Genomic DNA, 16,775 nt, shown 5'->3' on the forward strand with positions numbered 1-16,775 from the left:
TTAAAAACAATCAAGCCCTGCTTATATTTAAAAAGTAACGCAAAAGTAATATTACGCATTACTTTCCATAAAAAGTAACTAAGTACCGTAATTAGTTACTTTTTTTAGGGAGTAACGCAATATTGTAATGCATTACTTTTAAAAGTAACTTTCCCCAACACGCTGTACAACCACACACACATACATATATATACATACACATTTATAAATTCAATATATATATATATTATTTCATTTCCATTTAGTTTGTTGAAGTATTAAAATAAATAAAAATAAATAAAAATAAAACGTAATAAAAGACCTATACAGACATAATAAATCCAGACATAATTTAACTAAAATTAAAATAATATAATATAATATGCTATGCTATTATATGATATAATAATGATGTGGTTGAGTAAAACAAAATAAACTAATCCTGTCACCAAGGATGTGCTAATCTCGTTTGATCATTAATGACAGAAATGCGCACTTTCATAGAGCGCTGATTGAAGGGCCCTGCCGGAGGGATTCTATACCGACCCTAGGCTACTATAAAAATCAAACCTGTCTCTGAGGAACGTTCATTCACCAAATCTCGGCGAGCTCTGCCGGTTAATTATTAGCCATTATCTCGTACTTAGTACTGGAGCGTGGAGTTTGGAGTCTGAACCTCGAATCCAGATAAACAGAGAGAGAGAGAGAGAGAGAGAGAGAGAGAGAGAGAGAGAGCTGAAGGAGCAGGCAGAGAGAGCGAGAGAGCTGAAGGAGCAGGCAGAGAGAGAGAGAGAGAGAGAGAGAGAGGAGCAGGCAGAGAGCGAGAGAGAGAGAGTGAGAGCTGAAGGAGCAGGCAGAAAGAGAGAGAGAGAGAGAGAGAGAGATGAAGGAACAGGCAGCCATCCTTTCTCTGGCCCGCGGACCTTTAACGTGCACAGCACTCAGCGAGCCAACCATGCTGCGGCTTGCTGGACTTTTACTATGTGTGACCTCCTTTTTAAGTACCTCATCTCTTGGTAAGTGATCTAAAGACGTAAAAAATAATTAAAATACATAAAATAAATAAAGATTAGGCTATGTTTGCTTGTTGTTTAGAACAAGCAGATGTTGTCATGTTTTGATGATTTAAATTCATTGAAATATTACATTGATTTAAGAGTTCATGCAGTTCACTGAGAATAGTGATTTTGTGAGAATTTAATAATGATGTGGTAAGTCACACCTTTCATTCATTCTGTGCCCGGATTCATCTAATCATTAAAAGTAGAATGATCAGTTTATTTAGTATTAGTATCATTATTGAAATATTTTGTGTATTTTATTATTTTTATATACAATATATATAAATATGAATATAAAAATAACATTGATTTGTTTTTGATCAAATCAGGGCAAAATCTCTGAATCAGAAGATGTGATGCAATCTCAGTGTGACACGTCAGTGTTTTTTTAGGACAGCACTGAACTGTGTAACTGAGAGGATGATGGTCTTGTTTTGGAGAGAACTTGTTTATCAATCACATTATGAATCAACAATCCTAAAACCACAAATTTAGACAAAATATGTCTGAGCAGAGCATTAAACTGAAACGTGTATTTTGACACTTTTGCATTTGTTCAGTGTTTGTGCCCCTAACATCACTAATTATCTTGATTTGCACGAAGTTTACCTTGAATATGTGATTCTGACTCATTTAAGACTTTTAAGACAAAAAGAAATGAAGTTGTGTCAAATAATGAGGTTAAGAATATAATCCATATATATATGATAATTACAGATAACTGAGGATTAATAGCTCATTGTAAACTGTTATCTGAGACCCACCTACAATTGCAGAGACCTTTTACACATTCCTTTTCCTTCTGTGAAAGGCTACGGACTTCCCCTGGAGTGCCTTCTTTTTCCTGTTGCTTTCTCTTGCGCTTGAACAAATTGTTTGAGCTTGTGGATGTAAATCCTGTGGAATAAAACAGTGGATTCAATTCAGATTTAAGATAGTGTTTCCACCTTCTCCATTACTGGGTTTCAGCCTGCGTGATTTTTAGGAGATTGTCAGTCCACTGCCCTGTCCAATTCCTGCCTCTCTAATTTCACATTCCTCCCTTGTCCTATTTTTGTGTTATTTCAGGTGCGAGTGCTGGACCTCGGGTAGATAATGACAAACTCTACAAATACAGCTACAGCACTGAGGTCGGGCTCAACAGGCCGACGGGATCCACTAGGGGGAATGCTGGATTCAGGATTGGCAGTGATGTGGACATCAGCCTCGTCTGGAGGAACCCAGAGATCCAGGATGAACAGCTACTTAGAGTGCAGGTAAAGGGGAGAACTTTACTGATATTTTTTGATTGCATTCCCCTTGTGAGAAGGTGCACTTAATTGTATTGTGATTCAAATCTTAAAAGTGTATTTTTTTTTATTTACTTGTATATAATCGATGGCATACAAGTTCAAATGTTCAAAGTTAACTTTACCATAAATGCATATAGCAGTACACTGGACAATACACTTTACCAATATTTCAAAGACAATAGAAGTAATTATGAAGTTACATATAAAGATGTGTTTTTATTCTACTGAAGTATGTCAAAAAAGTACTCAAGTTTAACTAATTGCATTTAATAGCAAAAATTATTTGTTATTTGTTATTAAATTTGTGCAATTAGGTACCAGAAAACATTATTCTTTTCAAGTATATTAGTTATGTAATTAGTACGCTTGTTAGTTTTGTTAAGCTTTTATTCATGTTTTGAGTTAGATTTTATTTTAATATATTCTGTTTTCATTTTAAAGTTTTAGAATTTTTGTTGAGTGTTTTTGTCTTTAAGTTTCAGTTTTTAGTTTTAGTTTACTTAGTTTCAATTTTAATGATTAATTTGAATACCTCAACTTACACTAAACAAACAAGACAAGGCAACTAGCTGAAATAAAATATTCTAAGTTTATTTCAGTTAACGTTTATGTCTATCTAGCTATATAGTTTTCGTTAACAACGATAACCCTGGTGCAAATCACCTTCTCCTGTCCTGTTCTCAGATTTCAAATGTTGAAGTTGAAAGTGCTGGAAAGCGTTCCCGCAAAAACAACATCTTCCATGGCAGCTCAGCAGAAAGCATTCTGGGTAAAGTCAGGCTTGAGGCACTTCAGAGGCCCTTCGTGGTGCTGTGGAAGATGGGCAAGGTAATAATACACTTCATTATGTATCATAAAAATGTGTTTCATATCCATTTTAGTTTTGAACTTTTAAATATTTTCCACAGTGATTTGACTTTTTGTGTGATTTTGCACTTGCACACTTAGATCAGAAGCCTGTATGCCCAGAAGGCGGAGCCTGCTACCATCAAAAACTTGAAGAGGGGTGTGGCCAGTATGCTAATGATGCAGCTAAATTCCGGGAAAATGTTGGAGGTAAAGTCTGACAATTACAATTCTCTACTGAAGTGTTTAAAGTATATACGTTTTTCTAAGTTAAAATCATTTTTCTGTAATCTGCAGAGTGATGCTTCAGGGAAATGTTTAGTTGAGTACAAGGCTACCAAAGATCAGGTGATCCGTATAAAACACTTGGATACTTGCAAAACACAAGAGATGGGATTCACTACACACAGCCCAGTAAGACAAAAACTCATATTCTCATCATCTTACCTCATATATACACCATTCCTGGCACTTTTTATTCACCTTTCCTCTGCTCTCCTCTAGGTATTGGGTGTCAGTGGGAAGTCTGCTTCTGAAACAGTTATCACTCTGGAGAACGGCATCATTAAGTCTGCTGATGTTGAAGAAACACACACATTGTCCGTCAATGCTCGTCATAAAGCTGCAACTAAAGTCCTGTCCAGGTACCAAAGAAATGTGAAAACAAATCACGCATGATCAACAGAATAAATTATTAAAGTATTTTCTGATTTCCCACAGGCAGTCATTGACGCTTAAAAAGATTGAGCTTGGCCCAGTAGAAGTGGCCGGCAAAGATGCCGCAAGTGTGGTGAAGTCTCTGGATGACAAACTCATGTCTGTTGGAGTCATGGTGGAGAAAGTTAAAACCAAATGCAAGGGATGCCCCACTGTGAGCTATCCTATGTTTTTTGTGCTTATGAATCTGATGTGAAACAATTCACTTCAAAATGAAAATCATCATTTACTCAGCTTACACTAAAAACATTTAGTGTAGAATTTACTTTGACACTATTTTCACTCAAAAACACAATGTTAACCCAGATCGTTCCCCCCCAAAAAACTATTTTTGTGTTCCATGGATGTAAGAAAATCATATAGATTTAAAATAACTCCTGGCCAGGACATGTCCGGGGAATAGAGGACATATGGTCACCCTATGTATGATCACAGACAGAAGTTTGTGAAACATGTTTTTAAGCATGTGTTTGTGTTTATACTAATTAAGTATTGTATTGTTTTGGTGTGCAATAGCTGATGGATACATGGAAGGCAGTGAGGTCTCAGCTGGAGCCAGACTCACTCTCTAAAGCAAAAGCCCCAAGGAGCTTTCTCACGCTCTTACACAGCCTGCGCAAAGCCAGCAAGTCGGAGATCCTGACTGTACTGCGCAACTGCAGCAAGACTGTACTGTAAGACCAAACTCCTCATTTCTCATTTGTATACTTAGATTATATAGTTAGATTTACTACAAACTACTCTTTTAAATTAGCTGCAGACTGCAGTAGCTAGTGTACACACACACACACACACACACACACATATATATATAAATACATACATATACACACACATATACTGTATTTATTTGTATATATGTATGTATAAGCACTGTAAGTAAAAAAAATAAGTGTATGTACAAAACTTTTTAATTATGTAAATATTTTAGAATATTTACCCAAGAGTAATCAGACCTGTATTTCTCGCTCAAAACTAATTCGAATGAATTAATCTCGATTAAGGGGACAAAGAAATTTGAACAGATAAATAAAAAATAATAATAAAACAAAAACCTAGACCATACATCAAAAACACTGTGATGAACATTAATGATTAACTAAAAATTTTGCTGTAAAAAAGATTCACCTTGCAGACTTCTCTGTAAAGAGAACGAATGAACCGATTCACTAAAATTAATCAGATTTCTATTCATCAAAAAATCCAGAAAGACACGTATCATGTTTTCCACAAAATATTAAGCAGCAATAGTGTTTTCAACACTGATAATAATAAGAAATGTTTCTTGAGCAGCAAATCAGCATATTAGAATGATTTCTGGAGGATCATGTGACACTGAAGATTGGAGTAATAATGCTGAAAATTCAGCTTTGCCCTCGCCAGGAATAAATTACATTTTAAAATATACTAAAATAGAAAAGTTATTTTAAATTGTAATACTCTTTTACAGTATTACTGTTTTTCATCAAATAAATGCAGGCTTAGTCCTTCCAGTTTACATTGTTTCCCTGTCTTTCTAGGCCTCAGCTGGTGGATGCAGTAACATCAGCTCAGACTTCATCTTCTCTCGCAGCCATTCTGGAGTTTCTGGACTTCAGTAAAAAGGAAGGTTTAGTGCTGCAGGAGCGCTTCCTGTACGCATGTGGCTTTGCCTCTCACCCTACAGAGACCATGCTGCAGTCCCTGCTGGTAAGAGAACTGCATTACTGCACTCACACATGTACTTAGAGCCTCCCCACTGGGACTGTAAGCCTTGCAAAGATGGCAGTATTATGTTACTTTGCTAAATATTCATTATGTTTGGAATTCCCATTGATGACGCTAGTGGTGCAAAAAATTACACATTTGACCTTTAAATGTGTTTAGATTTTCATAATTTTTATGCTCTCCTGTAGGAATTGTCTCAAGGTAAAATTGGCAGTACAGACATTAAGGAGTCAACTGTGATCATCATGGGAGCTCTGCTCAGGAAACTCTGTCTGAAAGGAGCATGTGAAGTACCGGTGAGTCTGCACACATTGGATTATTATTTTTATTCCTTTCTATACTTACAAATGTATATCAAAACTACAAAGCAAAATACTTCCAGTATCAAAACAAAAACTGATTAAGGTGATAGTTCCCCAAAAATGAAAATTCTGTTTACTCACTCTCAAGTTGTTCCAAACCTGTATGAGTTTCTTTCTTCTGTTGAACACAAAAGAAGATATTTTGAAGACTGTTGGTAACCGAACAGTTGCTGGTCCCCATCACTGACTTCAACTGTATAGGAAAAAATAGTATGGAAGGACCAGCAACTGTTTGGTTACCCAATATATCTTCTTTTGTGTTCTTCAACAGAAGAAAGAAAGTCTTACAGGTTTGGAATAACTTGAGGGTGACTAAATGAGGACAGAATTTTTAGTTTTGGGTGAACTATCCCTTTAAGTGAATCAAACTGAGTTCAGTAATTCAAACTGACTGAGTGTGTTTCTCTTGTGTTTGATGTGCAGACAGTGGTTAAGGTGAAAGAGATGCTGTTGGCAGGCCCTGACAGCACTCGGGTGGAGTCCGAGGTTCAGATGTACCTGCTAGCATTGAAGAACGCTCTTCTGCCGGAGGGTGTTCCTGTTCTAGCCAAATATGCTGAGTCTGAGGTGGGAGCGTTTAACACCATTGCCATCACAGCGCTGCAGAGATACAACCCTGAGCTGATCACACCAGAGGTAAATTATCATTCCCTTACAAAAAAAAATACTACTCTTCAAAACATTTAACACCGTATTTCCACAGGTGAAAAAGATGCTGAACCGCATATACCACCAGAACCAGCGTATTTATGAGAAGAACGTTCGTGCTGCGGCAGCTGATGTGATTATGAACAGTAGTCCATCCTATATGGAAGTGAAGAACCTTCTGCTCTCCATCGGACACCTGCCACATGAGATGAATAAATACATGCTGTCTAAAGTCCAGGACATAATGCGCTTCGAGATGCCAGCCTGGTGTGTCTCACATTTACTAATCAGATTCTCTGGGCTTTAAATGAACAAAGGTTTTATTCTTAATGATTATCTGTGTGGCACTTGTGTGATAAAAGTCCTATGTCTCGTTTGTAGTAAACTGGTACGACAAGTGATGAAGGACATGGTTTCCCACAACTATGACAGGTTCTCAAAGACCGGGTCATCCTCTGCTTTTTCAGGCTTCATGGCACGTAAGTGACCTTTGACCCACTTCTAACCTTTATATCACGATGCCTGATAGAAAGTCTGCATGGAGGTGTTGCAATATACAATCCAAGAGACATTCGTTTATCTCATTGTTTCACAGTATGATAAAAAAAAAAAGTTAGAAAATAATATTTAAACAAACCACATCATTACCAGTAATGTAGTAGTACCAGTAAAAAAAATTGCTCAGTTATATTAATATATAGACATTAATATACATTATCGTTCAAAAGTTTGGGATCTGTAAGATTTGTAGTATTTCTGAATGAAGTCTTTCATGCTCACCAAGGCTGCATTTCTATGATCAAAAAAAAATCTGTAAAAACAGTAACATTGTGAAATATTGTTACAATTTAAAATAAATGTTTTCTACTTTAAAAATATTTTTAAATTTAATTTATTAATGTTATAGCAAAGCTGAGTTTTCAGCATCATTACTCTTATTTTTGTGCAATCTGTGATACATTATTTTCAGGATTCTTTGATGAACTGAACATCCAAAAGAACAGCATTTATTCAAAATCGGAACAGTTTATAACATTATAAACGTCTTTACTGTCACTTTTGCTGAATCATTTAATAGTAAATAGTAAAATAGTAATTTATTTTTAAAAAATCTACTTTTGAACAGTACTGTACCACAATATCCTAGAGACTTAGGCCAACAAGCAACCACCTATAAATGCCCTAGTAACCACCCAGAACAACCTAGCAACTGCTTAGCATCTCAGAAATTGCATAGCAACACATTGGCAACCACTTTTTTTGTTGTTTTGTTTTGAGGAATAAAGTGTGTCTTGCAGTAGTGTCTGAATTTTCTATCTTTAAACAGGAACTGCTGATGTCACTTGCACCTACAATTTGGACATCCTGTACTCTGGCTCTGGCACTTTGAGGAGAAGCAACATGAACATTTATGGCCAGAGCAACAATGCCCTCCTTCATGGCCTTCAGGTACCGTCATCATTACCACAACACGGTGTTGTACAGCATATCCCATAAACATGCATTGTGTGTTCTGACATTCACCTGTTCTTTGTGTCTGTCGTGCTGTATTTCAGGTGACCATTGAAGCACAGGGTCTAGAGTCTCTAATTGCAGCCACGCCGGATGAAGGAGAAGAAGATCTGGAGTCTTTTGCTGGAATGTCTGCTCTGCTGTTCGATGTGCAGCTCCGCCCAGTGACCTTCTTCAAGGGCTACAGTGACCTGATGTCCAAGATGTTCTCTATGTCTGGAGATCCGATCAATGTGGTGAAGGGCCTTATTCTGCTGACAGACCACTCACAGGTATGACATTCACTTCAGTATACTCTTATAGAAGAGATGCTGGACTCCTCACACTCCATGTAGACCTGGCACAAGCAGCAGATGTATTTCTGCAATCAATAAGCATAGCCTGACAGCCTGGGGGCAGTGTGAGACAGTTGTGGGCCAGATTACAGGGCCAGTGCTTATTAACATATCAGAATTTTGAGAATGATGCAGCAGTTAGTTTGCATTGTTTTAAATGTGTATTAGATTTTTTGTTAATTATGCTGGAAATTACATGGCTATAATATAGACAGAATTGTTCTATTTCAAATAAATGCTGTTCTTTTGAAGTGTCTATTCATCAGAGAATCCTGAAAAAAAAATCATATTAAGCAGCGCAACTGTTTTCTATGTTGATAATAATAATAAATGTTTCTTGAGCACCAAATCAGCATATATGAATGATTTCTGAAGGATCATGTGACACTGAAGACTGCAGTAATGACTGCTGAGAATTCACCTTTGCCATCACAGGCATAAATTACATTTTAAAATATATTCAAAAAGAAAACAGTTTTTTAAAATTGCAATGATATTTCACAATATTACTGTTTTACTGTAATTTTGATTAAAATATGCAGCCTTGGGATGCATAAGAGACTTATAAAATTATTCATTTAAAAAGCCCAAAATTTAAATATTTGATTTCTAATGTTTATATATATATATATATATATATATATAAATCTTACATTCTTGTTCTCTTCTAAGGTGATTCCTCTACAGTCTGGTCTAAGAGCCAGTGTTGAGTTCCAAGGTGGTCTGGCCATCGATATTTCTGGAGGGATGGAGTTCAGCTTGTGGTACAGGGAGTCTAAGACAAGCGTCAACAACAGGTAGAATATTCTATTGAAACTACATCTTTTCAAACTCCTTGTACGGGGAAGATATTGTGCATTCAGATATAGACCTGAGGTGGCAATTAAAACGCAATCCATGATGTCCTTATGGAAGGCATTTCACCCTTGGTTGCTTTGGATGCAAAGTCAGCTTTGGTAAAATCGACTACTTAAATTGCTTATTTAGAATCCATTGCCAGATGTTTTTCTTCACTAGGTTTTCCAAATGACAGTAAACATGATGCCGCTGCATCTTATTATAACATCATTAATCCTTCAGAGAGATTCAATGCTAATCCACATCTTTAGCCACAACTGCACCTGCTTGCTTACTATTAGTTTGTGGATGCAAGCAATGGCAACTTGGCAACTCAAATGAGACAGGCGGGAAATGAGGGCAATGGAAAGATGCTGTGGTAGGAGTAAAAGATCAGGGGTTGAGGGTAAAATTAGGTTATGATATTGATTGTGAGAAACCGAATCCTCTCAGGGAGAGATTTCAGATCTTTTACATTTGAAACGTTCAAGACAAAACACTTCTCCATTATAAAATTTGGTTATGAGTGTATATCTCTATTTCTTTTCTTTTTTTACCTTACTTTTAGCGCTGTGGGTTTGCTGTTCTTTGTTTGATGACGGGTATTTCTGGGTGGCATCTGGTTTTTTACATCTGCCAGTCCTCAGGATAGGCAGGAGCAGGTGTATGAATCAGGGCGGCAGGCTTTACCTTCTATGAAAATGCACACACGCACACACACACACACACACACAAGAAGACAAACAAAGACTCACTGACAGACAGACAACCTAATACGTAAACACATGTGAGTGCGGGCACACAGAAGCGGGGAAAATCGATAGAAAGATAGTTACGCACACAGACACGCATAGTCAGACACAAGCGGGATATGTTTAGAAATGAAATAAACCACAGCTCTCTCGGGCACACAAGATTAGCATGCCTCCACTCAGCCCACTCATCACAGGCAGCCATGTTGAATAGATCATCTAAGGTGGAGGTTGAAAGCATGGAGCCAGACAGTCTCATGTGATATATGAGCCCAAACACCAGAACTGACTCAGCAGAGACTCTGAGGAGAAAATGCACACACGCACACACACACACACACACACAAGAAGACAAACAAAGACTCACTGACAGACAGACAACCTAATACGTAAACACATGTGAGTGCGGGCACACAGAAGCGGGGAAAACCGATAGAAAGATAGTTACGCACACAGACACGCATAGTCAGACACAAGCGGGATATGTTTAGAAATGAAATAAACCACAGCTCTCTCGGGCACACAAGATTAGCATGCCTCCACTCAGCCCACTCATCACAGGCAGCCATGTTGAATAGATCATTTAAGGTGGAGGTTGAAAGCATGGAGCCAGACAGTCTCATGTGATATATGAGCCCAAACACCAGAACTGACTCAGCAGAGACTCTGAGGAAGAGACTATGGCATAAATCTCTATCCTAAGTTGTTCTCTGGAGCATGTGTTGTAGGACGAATGAGCGTAAACATATTGAGAGAAAAAAAGTTAAAAATAAAGTTGAGATGGGATTCAAGTTATGTGCATGTCCAAAGAAAAACTCATGGGGTAGAATATTTCTAATTTAAAAATGTTGAAGCTGAGTTGACTGATTGTAGCAAAAATAGCCTTTTATTATAATGTTTATTAATAGCTTTTTAGCTTTTATTTTGTATTTAGCTTTCTTTTTTTGTCATTTTGTTATGTGCTTTTGTCTTTTAAAATATATTTCTATTTAGCTCCCATATTTAATTAAGTTTTAGTAATTTTAGCACGTCAACTTAGACTTATTTCTAATTTTCATTTAAGCTTTTTGTCTAATATTTTATTTTAGCTTTATTTCAATTAAGGAAAAGACAATAGTTTTAGTTAACAATAACACTGAATCTAATTTATTCTTCATCTAAGCAACACATAATATTAAATGGTTCATTATTTATTTCAGTTTTACTTGTAGTAATTTTACTGTTTCATCTAAAACTGATTTTATTTCAGTTAGCTGCCAAGGAAACTAACGAAACGAAGTTTCTCATCTCATATTTATATTACTGAACTCATAATAATACTGTTTAAAATTGTTTATTATTATGTTTTTTTTTTTAGCAATATACATGCACACATAAATTAAACTAGCAAACAAACACCTGGGAAAAGAGTAAATGGGACTGAAACAAAATAGCTAATTCAAAAAAAATTGTACTCAACTGCTCTGCTTGTTGGTTCAACAACAACAAAAAATATAAATTAATTAATTAATAAAAATAGAAAATGGGATAACAGAGATGGGTTTCTTTTCTTGAAAGCTTTAAGAATAGTAAATAAAATAAAAAAAGTAAAAATGATTCTGACAAATAGTTTTAGTTATTTCTGAAGAAATAATTAAAGATTTACCTTGTGCTTACCAAGAGTTTTTAGTGTACTTGCTAAACTCATGCTTGACACTGTGTGCAGGGGAGCACTGGTCGTCATCGGTAACGTGACTGTGGATACGGACTTTGTAAGCGCTGGAGTGGAAGTAGGTTTTGAGACAGAGGCCACCCTGGACTTCATCACCACTGTGCAGTTCTCGGAGTACCCCTTCCTCGTCTGCATGCAGATGGACAAAACCACTTTCCCCTTCAGGTATCTATCAACCAATCAGATTTTAGGGAGAACGGGTTAAACGGGTCATATGATGTTGCTAAAAAGAACATTATTTTGTGTATTTGGTGTAAGGTTAAAAAAACACATTATCTTCCACATACTTTATATTATTGTTTCTCCTCTATGCCCCGCCTTTCTGAAACGCGCCGATTTTTACAAAGCTCATTGGTCTGAAAAGCGAGGTGTGCTGTGATTGGCCAGCTATCCAGTGCATTATGATTGGCCGAATACCTCAAGCGTGTGACGGAAATGTTACGCCCCTTACCATATTGTGATGATGCCCTGTCAGGCCGGAGCGATGATTCAAAAACATGAAAACCCATTATAAACGAGACATGTGTTGCATCCAGTGGGGACATAATTATGGATTATAATGACTTATACTGTCTTTTTATGCATTGCGTTGCATCGTGCCGCGTAAACATAAAACCATGTCTGCATTTGTGATTGGAGAAATGACAAACAACAAGCGCTACTCTACACAGCTCAAAACTCACGTTTGAATCATCAGTGGCAAATTTGTTAAATATAAAAAACGCACTTACAGTCTGTGAGTCAGAACAGCCGGCATTGTAGTCTACTCTACCAGGATCAGGAAACGTTCTCCATAAAATCCGCTGGACACATCTGAATATTTGGGTTGAAGTGTTCTGGAACAGTGTTGTAAATACAACTTAACCACTGATTTCTAGTCGTGTCCATTTTTGGAAGACCAAACAAAGTCTCGCTTTCACAACGAAACACGGCGTCACACACGGCGGCCTAGAGTGAGCGGCGGCGGCCTAGAGTGAGCAGAGGCCGGGGGCTAGAGTGAGGAACGGCCGGAGAGCTAGAGTGGGCAGAGGCGGCGGGCTTGAGAACGGCACGGCTGGCAGATTCGATGAAGGAGCGTCCGGAGGGCTTGCGGCAACAAGATGTGACGACCCCGGGTTGGACTCCGCTTCGTCCACGGTAAAAGCCGATCCGGCGATCCACAGTGCAAAGTTGTTGTATTTCCTCAGCGACCAGCACGGATCAGCTCTAGGCATGACGAAGCAGATATCGTCCTCTTTTGGAAGGCCAAACAAAGTAGTTTCGCTTTCACAACGAAACACACAGTGCCTTCACGACATGGCAGCGGCGGCAACAACAATACTACAGCGAGAATAAAAGTCACGCCTTCTTTCTTTGCGTGAACATTTGGGCGGCGTTATGCAAATCTTCCCACATCGTGACGTAGACATGTGGGGGCGTGTTAGAACGAGCCATTTTAGATAGGTGTGGCTGACTCTTAACTTTTATAAAGAATATCTCTTTGGATTTGAGACTTTAGTCTTTGCAACTTTACAGATCTTCTTTATGCACCAAGAGCTTGTAACACTCCAAAGAGAAAGAAAAAATTTAAATCGCATCATATGACCCCTTTAAAGCTTATATCATTTCGAAAATGTGTCAGATGAACAAAACTAACTTGTTTTTGCATCTGGTGCGCTCTAGAGAGATGGTGTCCAAGCAGGAGAAACTGCCCTCAGGACAGACATTCTCCTCAAAGAGGAGCAGAGATCAGCTGGTGCCGGGCTCAGAATTTCCTCTACACCTGGAGAACTCCAACATGTGCAAGAAAGTCTTTGAACAGGCCTGGTAGACCAGCTGGGACTGATGATTTCCCCAGCAAATGTAAAAGGTTTTCATGCAAACAACCACTCTACATTTTGCATCTATACAAGTGTGTGTTTTGGAGTGGCTGTATGTGCTAAAACCTTGAGTCAGTCAGGCATGTGAAGAGTTGTACACTCTTAAAAATGAAGGATCCAAAAGTGTTTTTTGTTGTTGTTGTTTTTTGCCATAATTTCACAGAAGAACAATTTTTGGCTCCCCAAAGAACCTTTCAGTAAACCGTTCTTAAAAGGACTATTTTTTCTCAGTGTAAATAATTTTTTTCCCCTCTATAAAGTAGAATAAAAAGGTTCCATGGATGTTAAAAGCTCTTGATGGAACCATGAATGCCAATAGAGTACCTTTATTTTTAAAAGTGAACTATATAAGAGAGTCCTTACAATAAGTCCAGCCCCCGCAAACAACCACTCTACATTTTGCATCTATACAAGTGTGTGTTTTGGAGTGGCTGTATGTGCTAAAACCTTGAGTCAGTCAGGCATGTGAAGAGTTGTACACTCTTAAAAATGAAGGATCCAAAAGTGTTTTTTTTTGTTGTTGTTGTTTTTTGCCATGATTTCACAGAAGAACAATTTTTGGCTCCCCAAAGAACCTTTCAGTAAACCGTTCTTAAAAGGACTATTTTTTCTCAGTGTAAATAATTTTTTTCCCCTCTATAAAGTAGAATAAAAAGGTTCCATGGATGTTAAAAGCTCTTGATGGAACCATGAATGCCAATAGAGTACCTTTATTTTTAAAAGTGAACTATATAAGAGAGTCCTTACAATAAGTCCAGCCCCGTTTTCTCCATTTAAGAATGATTAGCACAAATTCAATTCATATTTTTATAAAGAAGAGGAATGTATAAAAATTGTCAGGATAACCCTTGGAACTCTCGCCATGTGACAGAATTATTTGACCCATAATAACAAAAGTGAAATATTTATAAATGATAACATTAGAGCATTATAACAGGACTGCGTATTTGAGGTGCTACTGTGTTATTTATTTAATCAGAGGGCTTTCTGACACACTTCATCCCTCCTCAGGCAGTTCATGCTGTCTGGTTTCCATGATTTCACCAGATGTTTACATTCTTGAGAATATTTATGGCAGTCTTGTACATGGGAAGATAATCAACCATGAATAAAGTTTTTTTTTTTGTCATTTTTGGTGTAAAAATATTTAAAAGTGTAACGTTTAATAATATAGAATAGATCTTTATCTATTAGTATGTACGGTGTCTATCCTTTGTATAGTTTGTACTGAGGTTTCATTAAGCTAAAATGAAGATAAATGCAGAGTATTCATGGTTAGCTCTTTTGTCAGCATATTAAACTGACTTTAAAAAATCAAGTTGAATCTCGTACAACTTAAGAAATGAAGCTGAAATAATTTTTATATATATATATTTGATGAGTAATGGAAACATATTGCCATGACTTATTGATCATGTCATTTTAGTTAGCATAGATAAAGTTTTAAAAGTATCAAAGTAAAATCACAACTAAATCTTAAATGTTCTACATATGTTCTGTGTTGACGCATTTCCTATTGAAAAAGGAACTTTTTTAGAACACTTTTAAGGCCTCAGCTCCTTTAAAAAAAAAAAAGAGCTCCATTTAACTACAGAACCCGGTTTATTTAACCTAACTTCTCAACCTTTGATAAAAATCTTTAGGTGTGCAGGCATGTAATATAAATACATTTGAATAATACATTAATGGCCAAAACCATTATTAGTCATTAGGATTTAGATGTAAAAAGATGTAGAGCTTTTAGGTGCCCGCTGTAGGCTAATACCTAATAGCAGTTACCCTCGCTGGGCCTGTTTTGTCCCACGTCTCAAGAATGACTTGAGGTATGAACTAAAAACTCCCATTCTGATTTCATCTGCTCTTCAGTTACAATTAAATGCAGAAAAGTGTGTACAACAGAAATAACAAGCGCTTTTAGCAAAAGCTTACTTCTAGTTGGAGCTCCGCTTGGTGGCGGCTGGCAACTGAAAACCAACAACTGCGCTCTCGTGGACATTCCTGTCGCGCGGCGAACAGCAGCTGAGCGCGCGTGTCTGTCACTGGCGCTGCTGCCATGGCGACCGCGTAAACAAACGCACAAACTGTCGGCTCGAGCTAATGCCTCTGGCGGGTGAAGTTTCAGGAGCTCACGGAAAACGTACCTAGCACGCTGGCATCAGGACAAACGACCCTCTGCCAGCTGAGTAAATCAAACGGGCCCCACAACAACTATCTGTGTCTTTTGAAGATTTAAGGCCTTTTGAGGTCGATAGCGTTACACGAGGGTGTGAAGGGTGTGAGAAAGGGTACGTGAGGTAACGTTAGTACATACAATCTGGGAGAGAATAATGACCACCATCAGAAAATCTGAAGAGAAATTTCTCAGGACTAATACCAGAAATTAGCTTGGATACATTAAATTACTTTTTCAATCTTCACCATTAATGCACATTAAAATGGAATACAATTAGCCTATATATATATATATATATGTATGTGTGTGTGTGTGTGCATTAACTTAAATAAAACCAGTTAATTTAGATTTAATGCACATTATGAACACTCTGGATCCATCACATCCAAGCCATCTCCTTTTTGAACTTTTGCCATCTGGTCGGCGTTACAGAGCACCGAATACCAGGACAGCCAGGCACAAGAACAGTTTCTTTCCCCAGGCAATCTACCTCATGAACAGTTAATGTTCTCCCATTGTGCAATTAAAGTACAGTATGTGCAATAACCTTATACTTATTTATCACCCTAAACCCTAGTACATCCCTACAACTTATTTTATTTTATTCTATTCCTATTCCATCTATAGCACACCTGTACATACAATTTATTCATTTTTTGAGGTTTATATTTATGCATGTGTATTTTATTCACATCTCATCTTTATTATCTGTGTGTTGTTGTTGTCTCCGTGTACTGCAAGCTTGTGACACTATAACAAATTCCTTGTATGTGCAAACATACTTGGCAATAAAGCTCTTTCTAATTTATGATATCTGATTAAAATGGACGTTTATCTTCATTTTAGCATTAATGCAAAATGGAGTACAATTACAAATCCATATAGTACATATAGGCCAGTTGTATTCCATATATATATATATATATATATATATATATATATATATATATATATATATATATATATATACATACACACACACAC

The 16,775-nt window shown here is 37.2% G+C and overlaps 1 protein-coding gene across 1 annotated transcript; it reads left to right on the forward strand.

Moving 5' to 3' along the window:
- The first annotated feature begins 810 nt into the window (after window positions 1-810).
- Window positions 811-13,991, forward strand: LOC107557955 (microsomal triglyceride transfer protein large subunit-like). The gene is made up of 18 exons (XM_016241548.1): window positions 811-995; window positions 2,109-2,296; window positions 3,017-3,160; window positions 3,281-3,388; window positions 3,476-3,592; window positions 3,683-3,822; window positions 3,899-4,049; window positions 4,412-4,569; window positions 5,416-5,584; window positions 5,791-5,898; window positions 6,388-6,600; window positions 6,668-6,879; window positions 6,994-7,091; window positions 7,940-8,061; window positions 8,169-8,396; window positions 9,132-9,256; window positions 11,754-11,924; window positions 13,422-13,991. The coding sequence occupies exons 1-18, from the start codon at window positions 863-865 to the stop codon at window positions 13,567-13,569; spliced, it is 2,733 nt and encodes a 910-aa protein (XP_016097034.1). The 5' UTR covers window positions 811-862; the 3' UTR covers window positions 13,570-13,991.
- The last annotated feature ends 2,784 nt before the right edge of the window (window positions 13,992-16,775 follow it).

The sequence above is a fragment of the Sinocyclocheilus grahami genome, unplaced genomic scaffold, assembly GCF_001515645.1.
Source record: "Sinocyclocheilus grahami isolate Dianchi unplaced genomic scaffold, SAMN03320097.WGS_v1.1 scaffold625.1, whole genome shotgun sequence".
In the NCBI taxonomy this organism is placed as follows: domain Eukaryota; kingdom Metazoa; phylum Chordata; class Actinopteri; order Cypriniformes; family Cyprinidae; genus Sinocyclocheilus; species Sinocyclocheilus grahami.

Excerpts from the sequence above, each read along its gene's own strand:
- LOC107557955 (XM_016241548.1), top strand. The coding sequence starts at position 863 with ATGAAGGAACAGGCAGCCATCCTTTCTCTGGCCCGCGGACCTTTAACG. Across the intron at positions 3,161-3,280 it reads TGCTGTGGAAGATGGGCAAG|ATCAGAAGCCTGTATGCCCA; the intron begins GTAATAATACAC and ends TTGCACACTTAG. Across the intron at positions 6,880-6,993 it reads CGCTTCGAGATGCCAGCCTG|TAAACTGGTACGACAAGTGA; the intron begins GTGTGTCTCACA and ends TCTCGTTTGTAG.